At 30.0% G+C, this 13059-nt stretch overlaps 1 protein-coding gene across 2 annotated transcripts in view; it reads right to left on the minus strand.

The window, feature by feature from the left end:
- The window catches only part of LOC107445704 (autophagy-related protein 9), a 40962-nt gene that overhangs the window by 13153 nt on the left and 14750 nt on the right, over positions 1 to 13059 (minus strand). For both annotated transcript variants that reach the window (XM_071187370.1, XM_071187348.1), the window contains exons 14-15: positions 12552 to 12686; positions 11232 to 11411 (exon numbers count right to left, since the gene is read on the minus strand). In XM_071187370.1, coding sequence (XP_071043471.1) covers positions 11232 to 11411; positions 12552 to 12686 — 315 coding nt within the window. The remainder of the gene's footprint in view (positions 1 to 11231; positions 11412 to 12551; positions 12687 to 13059) is intronic.

Genomic DNA, 13059 nt, shown 5'->3' on the forward strand with positions numbered 1-13059 from the left:
AAAAAAAAAAAAAAAATTGAAAAAGAAAAAAAAAAAAAAAAAAAAACACATATGAAGAAACACAAAAACTTCTCAATGCAAATCATAAAAGGGGAAAAAAAAGCTTAACATACTGTTGCATTTGTCATTGCTAGCTTATTAACTCATTAAATGTTAAGTCTATCATTTATTTCTGCAGTTTTTGAATCAATTTAAAGTCAAACTTCTATAATTTGAAGAAGTTTTGATAACTCAAGAGTATTTTTGAAACTTTAGCAAAAATACCGGCTTCACATCGAATAATTTTTTCATTCAACATAACAAAACATAACAAATCGATTTTTGTTGAAAATCCAAAGAAACTTATATTTGCTAAACATTAATTCTAATCTATAAGTTGATTTTAATGAGAAAAAAAATTAAACATTTACAACCTCAAATACTTTCTAAATTTCAAAACAATTCTCAACTAACAGCATGAAGATACCAACAATCCTGAGAAGGAAAAGTATCAAAATTTCTCTTCATTTTTTTTTTCTACCCAAAAACTAGCAAATAGTAACATGATAAAATTTTGATTTTGATTTAAGTAGGAAAATGCCATGTTTGAAAAGGGGAAGCAAATGCGAAATATTTATTCAGTTTTCTATTAGTCGTATTTTCTATAATCCAAATGACCATTGGCCAAAGTCTGGGATTCATCCTTAATGATGATCTGAAGATAATACTGGTTACACCTGTGTTTGTTTTTCTTTGCCTGCAAGTTTAAAATGTTTGTTTGCATGTCTTAAAGGGTGTCGGTCAGTAAACCTAAGTTGTCTATTGATGGCACTATTAAAACTCATTCTTTTGTTTTCATTTGAGGATCTTTTTGGGGTCCAAAACATATGGCCACTTTACCAAAAATTGAAAATTTAGAAAGAGTGAAAAATTGTTGATAATAATAATATAAGGGATTTCTTTCGAAGCATTTCTCAAAAGTTGGCAAACATTCATTTCTGAAACGACAAAATTTTTTTAAAAACAAGAATAAAATTCAAAATATTATAAAATAGTCATAATTACTCTATATTTATTAAAAAATAATAAAATGCACATTGAGTGCATTTTCGACGAAGAAAGTGGGGCCTGGCAGACAATTTTTTAATTGTCATATTTAGTCATTCTATGGCCAGTGGCGACTGTCAATTTCGCCCTATAATACCTGCTATGGCTTACCTGTTGTTATGTACTTTACTTGTCAATTGGTGCAATATGTATTCCGGGTCATAGTCCGTGCTCAGTTTATAGATTGTTTAAATGTCATCATGTTTGATACATTATTGTTTTTTACAACTGTAATACATCTCTAAGTATTTCTGTCCATTGTATCATCTCTGATTTTCATGAATAAAGAGCAACTTTCAGTCATTTTCTTTAATCAACAAGTTATCATGGTGTTAGTCTACTATCCTTCATGCTTCACATGAAATTACATTGTTTCTAAAATTCTGCAAGTGCTTAGGTTAAAAGATGGCACCATTAAAAAGTAAGCAAACTCTTACTTGAATTTTAGAAATCCATTTTCAAATTAGAAATCGACTTATTAGAGCTTTGTAAAACAATTATATACATACCTCATGTAAGAATAAAGCACTAAGACTCATATCGGCAGCTCGAAGTTCCATAGGATTCAATTCTTGCACTGAATGAACATCTATTTCATTTGTAGTCAAACTGTAAAATACAAATATGAAAAACTTATTATTATTTAAAAACCAGTTACAATAGAAAAACTATAGATTTTGGATAAATTTTTGCATAGAATTTATTATCTATGTAAAAAAAATTAACCAAGTTTTAATACATTTTATTACTATATTTTAATTCAGAAATTTTTTTTAATACCCAGAATTGACTGCATACATATTTTAATATGCAGAATCGGATAAAACTATAAACTTTATCCAGTAATTTAATGTATTTGTCATGATTAAAATACGAAATCAATTCAGAGAAAAATATTCTAATTCTGTGTAGATCACGTCATAAGAGTAAATAAAATTTAAAATAATTTAAGAATAATAGCAAACAATTTAGAACCAGTACTTAATGAACTAAGAACATGAAAGGTTGTGAGAAAACTTGAACTTTATTAAAACTATGGGGGAATTTGACACGTACCAGCATTGTTTTGGCACTGCTGCTTTACATGTTGCAAATAAAATAGGCATCTCAAAGTTATGCGATTTTCCCCAATCTATCCCTTTAGCTTAGCACATTATCTGTAAATATTGCTTTTTTCAAACGCCAGTATATTCTCACTTTTTACTGAAATGTACTGCTGTAGGAAAAAGCAAGATTTATTGTAATTATGGTAACAGAAAAGAGAAAAGTGTAGAGGGTGGGAAAAATCGTGTTATCTTGAGAGGCTTATCTTATTTACAAATAGTATATTGATCTACTAAAAAAGCATGCGCACCTTACATATTTTATACTTTTTCTAAATAATAATGTTTCCTTTCAATTCATAATTTAAAAGTATTAACTGGCATTCTGAATAATATATAGATTGTGAATTATCTTTCTAACTTTGACACAAATTAACATCCAACAAAAGCAAGATAAGCAAGTTTTGGTGTTTTACATGATTTGATAATATACCCATATATTTAAAAATACTCATTGAAACAAATAAACTTGATTGCATCATTAAAAAAAGAAATTACTATTTACTGCACATAATTAGTATGTTCATTTTCTCGCAAGTGTCGAGGCTGTTATTTTAAGTGATTTTGAGGTTGTGTTTAGCTACAGTTAGATGTATCCAAATGAATAAAAAGTAAGAAAGTTGCAAATTTTTTACTCATATATTTTGGAGTATTTCTAGGTACTATTTTTACATTTTATGTGGTTACGATATAAAAAATAATTAAATTTTTAATAGGCTATAAAATTATTAACAAGCAACATAATTTAGTTATAATTCCTTATATTTAAAACGTTATTGTAGCAGTAACCAACCCACGAGCCGCGACACACTAGTGAGTCAAATTCAGTGTGGTGCCTGGTCTAGAGGCTAGTTGAGAGTCTAAACCAAGATACATCTTGAGGACAAATACCAGTTTTTTCAAAACAATTTACTAGTTTTACCATTTCAATATTCGTCCAATATATAATAGACATCTATTACTTCGTATATACTTTACTAGTATATTTGGTAGTCAGCCGCAAAGTTTTTTTTTATTTTTTACTAAATTGGTAGTCTGCAATACTTTGTTATTGCTAAACAAAGCTGAAAAAGATCATTGCTAACAGGGTGACTATGCCAGATCAGAAACAAATGTCCCTGACTTTTCCATAACAACATACGAATTTCAGCAGTCGAATTGTTGAAGCGCTTCATTAAAATATTCTTATAAGAAACAAATAATGCTTCATAAATTTTTAATCATTGTATAATGTAATAAAGGCATGTGAACAGACTAATGAAAATGCATGATAATGATAGAAATCTTTTAGTTGCTGGTTTTTCGGACCAGCCAGGAATGTTTCTTAAATTCTACACCTCTATCATAATTTTTTTGCGCAATATTGGTCAGTGCATCACAAAATGACCAAAGCAATTTTCAGTGGAATCAATAAATTCAATTAAACCAGTCATGACTTACCTAGGCAGGGCGTCCTGAACAAGATAAGGTGGGCCTTCAGCATGGCTCAGCCCACCCTTCATTCTCAAATGATCTTTATTGTATGAAGACAATGTCATGCTGGTGCTCCCTGCTGGAAGATGTTGGGATTGATGGATGCTATTTACAAGACTGGCATACTAAAAAAACAACAATCATGGTTACGGAATATAAAAACTATGGTAAAAGAAATCAGTAAAACCTGTGAATTTGGTAATTCACAGGTCAGACAACATTACTACTTTACAGCAGCTGAACAAAAAAATATTTTAAAAACTATGTTTCTCAAATAGACTAAAATGGAGAAAATAGTTTAATAGAAGTTTATTATGAAAGTGAAGAGTTGAGCATTTCTCATTTTAGAGTAATAAAAATTAATTTATTGTTTTTAGCATACCTGAAAAACGTAGTTTTCAAACTTTTTACATTGTTTAATTATTTTCATTCTTTTGTTAGTTTTTACTAGCTAGTCAGGAATGGGATATTTCTAAACTTACATTTCCATCACACACAAGACTTTTGACAGCTTTAACCACGTCAGTTAGTTGGAAAGTAGTGAGAAATAAGCACCTTTTAAGTACTTTTTAAGCACTCAAAAAATATTTTTAAGCTCTTTTTTTATTGTTATATTAGCCAACATAAAAAGATCAAAAGATTTTAGAGGGTGGAAAATGAAGCCTGAAATGGAGAATATCTTGCAAAATGCAGCAGAGTTGCACAAGTGCTAGAATCTCAACGAACCTAGCTCAGCAGACGCACACGTGGACTAGCAAGTATTTCATCAAACATATAAAATGACTGGCACTTATGCTACAGACGGACAGTACGCCCGAATGGATCGTAATTGAATGAATTGTGAAAGCGTTACATAGAATGTGAAAACTATACTTTAGTATAATAATTGGCGAAAATCGACATAGTAAAGAAAAAAAATTCATTTTCGAAAAGGGAACATTAAGTACTTTTTAAAAATGCTAAGCAGCATGTTTTTGCTCACCTTTAAAAATTCAATATAAGATAGTTTCCAGTTTAATTAAAATTCTTAACTAAACAAAAAAAAATTTTTTTTTTACTACATTTATTTGCTTATTCTCTTATATTTATTCTATATTTTTAAATTTATTTACTATATTTTTTTTTTATTTATTTACTATATTCTTTTACTTTTTACTTTACTATTTTTTACTTTAATTTACTATATTATTTATTGCAAGAATTGTAAGTCTAAAAGTTTTTATGATTTGAAAACTCTTATTTGAGTTCGATTTTTTTTCCAACTGAAGAACTGAAAGAGTACGAAAATTAAATACAACAAACACAATGAGGCAAAACACTTACTTTAGACCCCATTGTGGTGAGTGAATTGAGTGAACTATAGTATGCATTCATCTGTCCAGGTGCAGCTCGTGCAGTAATAACTGATAAAAATATAAATCAAGGGTAAAACAATGAGTAAAAGATTTTAAAAGACATCTATTATTATTAATAACAATATTAATAATAAACTCACCTTGTTCCTTGAATTCATCAAAGAACCTATTTGAAGGATCAGGTGGTACCCAGTGTGGATTCATCATCTAAAGATAAGAGGGAATTTTAATTTCTTTTCATAAAAATGAACTTAACATAATTGAGGTCCTTAACCCAAAAGCATGATAACCAGGTAAGTGCCTTAAACTTGAAGCAATACATGATTTGAAATTATGTATATAATCTTGCCATGAAGAATTATGTGGGATTTAGAACAGACAAATGACATAAATATTTCATAAGTTATTAAACTTTTTCAAAAATCACCAATTTTGTGATATTTTCTCACTTAAGGTCTGGTTTCTTAGGACAAGCGCCTTATCTGGGCATCAGCGGGATGTTGACGAACCGCTGACGCCAACAAAATGCTGGTTTGTTAGCTCAAGGCCTGGTTTCTTAGAACTAGCTCCTTATTTAAGCGTCAGCGGTAAGTTGATGTAGAGCTGATGCCAAAATTAATACTTTTTTGTTAGCTCAGCGTGAGCAGTCGGTCCAACGCAAACATTATCTCTCATTGCGCATGCGTAATAATGTAAACAAATATTTCTTTTGAATTTGTATTGATTTTGTTATTGTCGACCAGTGTTTTAGAGAACAAATAATCACTTTGTCCAGGAAAAAACACATTATAGCTGAGCTAAATGAAGAGTGCTATGTTTAATGAAGAAGCTATGTTTAATGTCAAAATCAAAATCTTGGCTGATTTCAATGTGCTGTTGGATGTTGTCCGCCATTGCTTCTGTGGTTAACGTCACGTTGTAATCCAACTGCAGTTGAGTTGGACGGCAATTGTAGCTCAAGATGAGCTTTCGATGACGTATACTATCAAACTCACAAATGGACCAATCAGAGGTTAGCGCTGATTTCCAGCTGACGGCGCCCTGTCCTAAGAAACCAGGCCTTTAGATGAAAATTATCAAAATCAATAAGTTTTTAAATATTAAAAAAAATTTGATGACAAACGCTTTTTATTTTCACAAAACTGAGGCTTTTCTCCATATCGATCGTTTTTTTTGCCCATTTTCAAAATAAGCATAGACAGCGCTCGCTTTAGATAGGCTAAACTTGACATAACAGTCATAAGTAAACTTACAGCAGTTATAGAAATAGCATATTATTCACGAAAAAGCATAATTTCATATTAACAAGGATCCTTTGATAAACAGCCTTAGATAGAGGGAAAATAAGAAACCTTAAAAGGAGCAATGCAACAAATAAAAATTGAAGCAGGTACTTAAAATATCATTGGTTATTGAATTTTTATTTTAATTCAATAATTAAAGCTCCAAATCTATTAAATTAAGTAGAATGAGATGGGCCGGGCATGTAGTGAGAATGAGCCCAGAACGAACAGCATTGAGAGTCTCTAATGCAACCCCCTCCCATAAAAGGCCAAGAGGAAGGCCCAAAAAGAGATGGAAGGACTGTGTAGATGAGGATTTTGCCATCCTAAAAGTAAAGAACTGGAAAACAATTGCTGGGAGAAGGGCAGAATGGGAAAAGCTTCTGAGGAAGGCCCAGGCTCACAAAGGGCTGTCGTGCCAATGCTGATGATGATAATTAAAGCTCCATGTTTTTCATGAAATAAGAATTCTGATAATTTCAAATGCAGCCAAACAATATTTAAAAAAGTAATTTGTATATGATACCTCAGTTCAGCATTTCAATAATTATGTGACTAATAAATTACCAAGAGGATTAAAAATTATTTTAAATGAACTGCACAAAGATAATTTCTTTTATATTATAACAGGCATTCAACAGCAGACACATTTTTGGGTTGACAGCTGGCTATGTTCAATTCTGTAGCCTCGAAATTTGAACCAATATTCATAATTAATTTGAAGGTAGATTTCTTCGAGCAGCACTTTAAAATTTTTTCAACTTCTTAAGGTTAGCTCGACGACAAGAGATTTTAACTGACGATCTGTTTACCACTAAGGATATTATAGGTCAGAATCTTGGGCAGAATTTATATCAATCAGCCATCACTGAAAGTAACCTTATAGGGAGGCAAAATCTCTATTTCTGAACAAACCAGCTCAAAGACATTGATCGAAAAATTTGAAGAATCTCTACCATACAAGATTTGCTAAAAATAATAATTTGCATGCTCTAAAAATAATAATTAAGTAAAGAACTTTTCAATTCAAACATATAAAACTTCATTGTTGACAAATATAATAAGGTTTTCTTTCCTCAAAAAATAACTCAAGGCACTAAAAATTTTTATGAAAAAATTAAGATAGAATAGATATCTCTATCACTTCAAAACATTTCGTGGATGATCATTTAGTTCAACATATTAAATTTTCAAAAGTTAAAAAATAGAGCTGATGATCAAGTGTGATATAACATAAATGCCTTATATTTTTAGAGAATAAGTTTTAAATGAAATTTTGAATGAAAACTACAAGTTATTGTTTCAATTTTACAATGGGGCAAAATTTAAAACCCTAATAAATAAAAAAAATTCTCGATAAACTGGAGATCTGTTCTATGGACAGAATAGTAGCACTCTTATAGTAACAGATACCAAAGTTCAACGCTGCAGCCTTGTAATTTTGAGTCTAATACAGAAGAACTTCTGGATCAAGTATTGGGAGAAATTTGCTTCTGTGGAGAACTTTTAGATGAAACTAACCAGCATATAGGTTCCATAGAGAGGAAAACCACAAAAACCTCCCACGGTCAGCGTGAGAGCAAGGGAACTCTAACCCATGATCCGTCTACCACTGAGGTCATTTTTACGTTAACACTGTGGTTGACGCAAGCCAAGTGGGGAATTCGTAACGATCCGCCATCTCTGGGATTTAAACCCAGTTTACCTCACTGGGAGGCAAACACTCTATCCCCTGAGCCACCATGGCTCAATAACAGATATTAAAAAAAAATTATTCAAATTTCTGGCTGTAAAAAGATGTTATGGCCAGATGCATTTTGCTAAATGTATAAAGTACAGTAGAACCTCGATCAACCGAGCTTCGATTAACCGAGGTTTCTGTTAACCGAGGCAATAACGAAGTCTAAGTTTTTTTTTCTTCTTCTTTTTTGAGACGATGCTACACCGATGGATCTCCTATTGCTCAAAAATTGGCGCTATAGGGCAGCCCATGATAGAAATTCTGGACTTTTGCAACGAAAGGTAACAGACTTTTTTAAAAGAATGTGAATTTAACAAATTAATGTATATTAAATTTTAAAAATACACTATTTTTTTGAGATTTGTGCTATTTTTGAGAATGCGTCTTTCGATATTTAACTAGGTATAGTTAAAAAAAATTCCATTTTACTTTTTAAAATTTACAACTAGAGTTGATTTCCTTTTTAAATCTTTTTAGCTGTGAAACATAAGTCATATATGTTTAATTTATCATTTAAAAAACGTTTTATTGTTTTTTACATTAACAGTAGTTAAATTCGCAAGCACGTACGGTTTTTATACATGGTTTCTATTAACCGAGATTTCTGATATCCGAGGTACTAGCGGTCCCAATTAGCTCGGATAATCGAGGTCTAACTATATTTGTTTATCCTGCCAAATAGGTAAATAAAGGAATTCTCACTGAAACTAGCCCTTTTTAAGAACTATATAAAGTTTTATACATTCCAGAGATAATTTTGAGAAATTTTTAAAAATGCAATTTTACATATTTCCTACCAATCTAATCAAATAATACTTTTGTAATACAGAATGCATAGAGCAGTGTTTTCCAAACATATGACTTTCGTGTACCCTTTCTAAATTCTTCGTAACACTCTGTACCACTAATACAAAATGAATGCATTTTTTACTGTAAAAAAATTGCCCAAAAGTTAAAAATCACAATTGGCTGTTGATACCCCTAACTATTAACTGTTAACTCTTCAAAAATGGCCAATAAAAAAATACGTAATCGTAAATTTTCAAGGCTAGCTTTGTTTTAAAATAAAATTTTGTGAAATTTTTGTTTGTTGCAAGATATTTCGCATAAGAACACGTACCCCCGCTAAACTGCTCCCGTACCCCTGGCAGTATGCGTACCACACTTTGGGAAACACGGGCATAGAGGATATATATAAGTACTTTTGAAACAGAAAAATTATGAAAATATTTCTTATACATTTTTAGAAATGCCTACCTTAAAATGAATGAGTGACAATTCTGTTTTGCCATCTTCTGCTTGCTGTACTTGATCAGTTTTGGTGTGCCCTGGTCCAACCCACTAAAAAAAAATAGATTCAGCTTTAAATTTCAATGAAACATTTAATTTTAAAAGAATTTATTTTATACAAACTTAATTACATACAAAATGCATGCTACATTTTATTGTGATTATACAGTAACAATTATACAGAAATGGAAATAGATGGTAGTGATTACTCAAAAGAATGGTAAATCACTAGTTAATTCTTTTTTCAATTCTTCTATCACTTTAAAAATTCTGCATTTAAAGAATGATTGGTTTAGAGGCAATTTAGGAATCCAATCATTTTTTAAATATTCGTTGTAAGAACTCAGATAAGATAGGACAAGAGTTATTGATAAAACAAGTGTTGATTATTCCGAGCAATGTCTAGAGAATTTGACAGGTGTTATTAATTGGATGTCCTATTTGAACATTTCCAAGTAATTTTTGACACTGCACTTTGCTTAATCAATATCTCTTTATGATTAGTGTTACAACCAACATATCTGTTTTTAAACCTTTTTGGGAGTTTTGAACCATAATAAAATTGAATAATCACATAAGTTTCTGAATTTTTTTTTTGCATAAAAAATGTGTCTCAGTTTGATAATGCCTCGAATTTTTGGCTCCGTGCCACCTGAAATGAAACGAAGAAACAATTTTGGAGGCTGAAGGGCAAAGTGAGCAGGAGATATAGCTTCAAAATATTAATTATATTTCGTGATTAGCATTCTTGTCACTTATAATTATTTACTTTTGTTACATTAAAAGAAAACCAATAATAATTTATAATTATTATAAATGGTATCAGCGATTCCACAAGCATGCCAAAAACCGCAAGGGATAACAGAAAACATTTCCAAGTGTCCTTCCCTCGATGCATAATTCGTCATCACGAGAAAATAAAATAGTAATAATAAATAGCACAACACATTTACCTAGTCAAAATTAAGCTACAATTGTTACAAAAATTGTTTTTCTTTTCTATAAATAGAAGGAGAAAAGGACAATTTTTAGTAAAATTGATGCAGAAACTTTGGTTTTAATTCTCTGTTTAATTATTATTACTAAATCAATTACCATTTGCATTCTTTTTCTTAATCTATTTATTTTCTACGTATAACTTTAAAGGTAGATTCATCACATTTTAAATAAGAACACACTTTCAGTAAAAATGGGAACCAAGAAATTCCTGAGTTCTAGTCCTGAAGACTCATAATTTCAGGGATGAGATCAGCCGAAAGGCAAAAAAGCTGAATTTCCACAATAGCAAATTTTACGCAAGCGCAACCCTTTAATAATAAATTCCAGACAGTTTAAGGTAATAAATAATGTGTTGACATACAATTGTGTACTAATCTATTATTATATAAATGATTACATTGATACTTAACATTTAGTGAAAATAAAAATTACCAATTGAAAAAATAAAGCATAGAAATACAGAATATCCCTTAGTTTAAAAAAAAAAAAGAAAGAAAGATCGGATTATGTACCTGAAAAAAAGTAAAAGGGGACCAGTGAAACCCGCCTCCCAGATGACTAGTTGTAANATAAAAAAAGTGAAATTTTTAGAAAATCTGAATTTTTGATAAAAAAGCTGAAATTCAAGAGATAAAAGTGAAAAAAGCGGAAAAATCTCATCCCTGTAATTTCCAAAGTCTAGCAGAATCACTACAGTATTATTAAAAATTTTAAATCACAACCAAATTTCTTTTTAAGTCACATGTAATAATGAGCATTAAACCCACAGTCTAAAATAAACATGCAAAAAAACATAAAAAAAGAAATAGAAAATAAATAAGAATAAAGAAGGAAAATAATTTTAAATTGTTGATATTGTTAAAAAAATTTAAAAAAAAGAAAAAGTGTAAGGTTCTCTCACTTGTTGATTTCCATGTTTTGAAACATCCATTAAAGCAAATGAACAAACATCACCAACTCCTGCAACATCCACAGTAAAGCATCTAAAAAAATCCACTATCTCTAAAGTGCGAGGACGCAACTGAACTAATAAGATGTAAGCAGTGGCAAGGGGCCCAACTAAATCTTCTAGCACAAAAGTCTAAAATAAAAAATATTTCAGATTCAATATAATGTAATTCAGAGCATAAAATATTTTATAAACACAACAATAAATGGTAGAAGCTATGTACGTGTAAATTCATTTGGTCTAATTGCTGTGAGCAATTATACCAACAAAAAAAAATTAAAATAATAAGAAAAGGAAAATTTTGAAAAATTAATGGAAGTCGATTTTGTAGCTTGATCTAAATTGATCCTTGACATACAGCTTTTTCTTTAATGGTCATATTATTTTATTTATAACACTACAAGAGTCATAGAGTCTAAAATTTTTAAAAATTAAAATAAATACATTTTTTTAAAAATTACTAAAATAACCGAAAAAGTAATTAAAAACATTTTTTTAACTTTACAAACAACTAAAGTTAAAATATGTCGTAAAACTGGAACGTATTTATTATTATTTTTTTTAAAAAATTTCTCTTCAATTACTCTACTTTTACTTTACAATTTACTTTCTTTACTGAAAATCTATAATAACTAAACTTGAGATCGTCTAAGTCATACAATATAACACGAATTGTCCTTAAAAACTATAATTCATATTTAAAACACATTCCATCTGACTCAAGGGCCATAGCAAACTGTATTATGGTATCAAATATATTATGGATCTTTGATCATACAAAAGCTCTTTATAAAGCAAAAATAGACTTTTCAAAAGGATTCTGTCTCAGCACAAAGAAAATTAAGTACTCAAGAATGATTCAAGATATTTTCCTCACATTTTTTTTATCAATAACAATTATTCTTCACACTTGAATATTAAGGATTTTTCCGTTTGGCCTATATTATATTAGAGACAAGGGTTTGTATTAAAGCTTATATAACTTTGATATCGTAAAAAAATTCCTTATGCAAGTAAAAATTAAGGCAGTATAGGAGTTAGGGGCCAGAGCAAAAAATTTATGACACATTTACTGTTTTGCATTAAAGTCAAAGGTAGAAAATTTGCAAATGCACACCAGTAGTCATTTTTCAGGCCGCACAAGGTGGCCATCCGCCCGATCACTGTTAGTCTCCCAGTGCAAGAAAAGTGCAACTTAAATGTGAGATGAGAATAAATGGATCGTGAGAAAATGGTTATATTCCTCTAAACCATAAAAATGTTTCAACTCACTATATGGTATTGGAAGAGATGACTAAATTCATCTCTCACATTAGATGTGTGGGCAAGTGTTTTAAAATGATCAGGGACATAGTGGATGTCAGCAACCATTCTCTGCATCAAGTGTTGGGGATAAAATACAGCATTCTGAAAAACAAAAGGAAATATATCACTGTTCATAATTTTTTTTAAAGTTATGTTCTAAATGACTACAAACATTCAGGAAAAAATTTCACAGAATTTTTCAGATTTTATTACTTTTTCCTGATTTTTGTAACGTGGTGGCATGATTTTATTATTGATTTTTCAATTCTGATTTATTCATGTAAAAATATTTCATAAAATATTTTTAACTGCTATAAAAATTTAAATGCTATAAAATTTAAAAAATATTGTTACAATAATAAACTAACCAAATATATTACGTGAAAAAATTTAGGATGACCCACACGTTTTATTTTATGCTGCAGCTATATATGATAGATTAAAGATAGTAACTTTTAGATATCAAGGAAAACAT

The sequence above is a fragment of the Parasteatoda tepidariorum genome, chromosome 1 (genome assembly GCF_043381705.1).
Source record: "Parasteatoda tepidariorum isolate YZ-2023 chromosome 1, CAS_Ptep_4.0, whole genome shotgun sequence".
Taxonomy (NCBI): domain Eukaryota; kingdom Metazoa; phylum Arthropoda; class Arachnida; order Araneae; family Theridiidae; genus Parasteatoda; species Parasteatoda tepidariorum.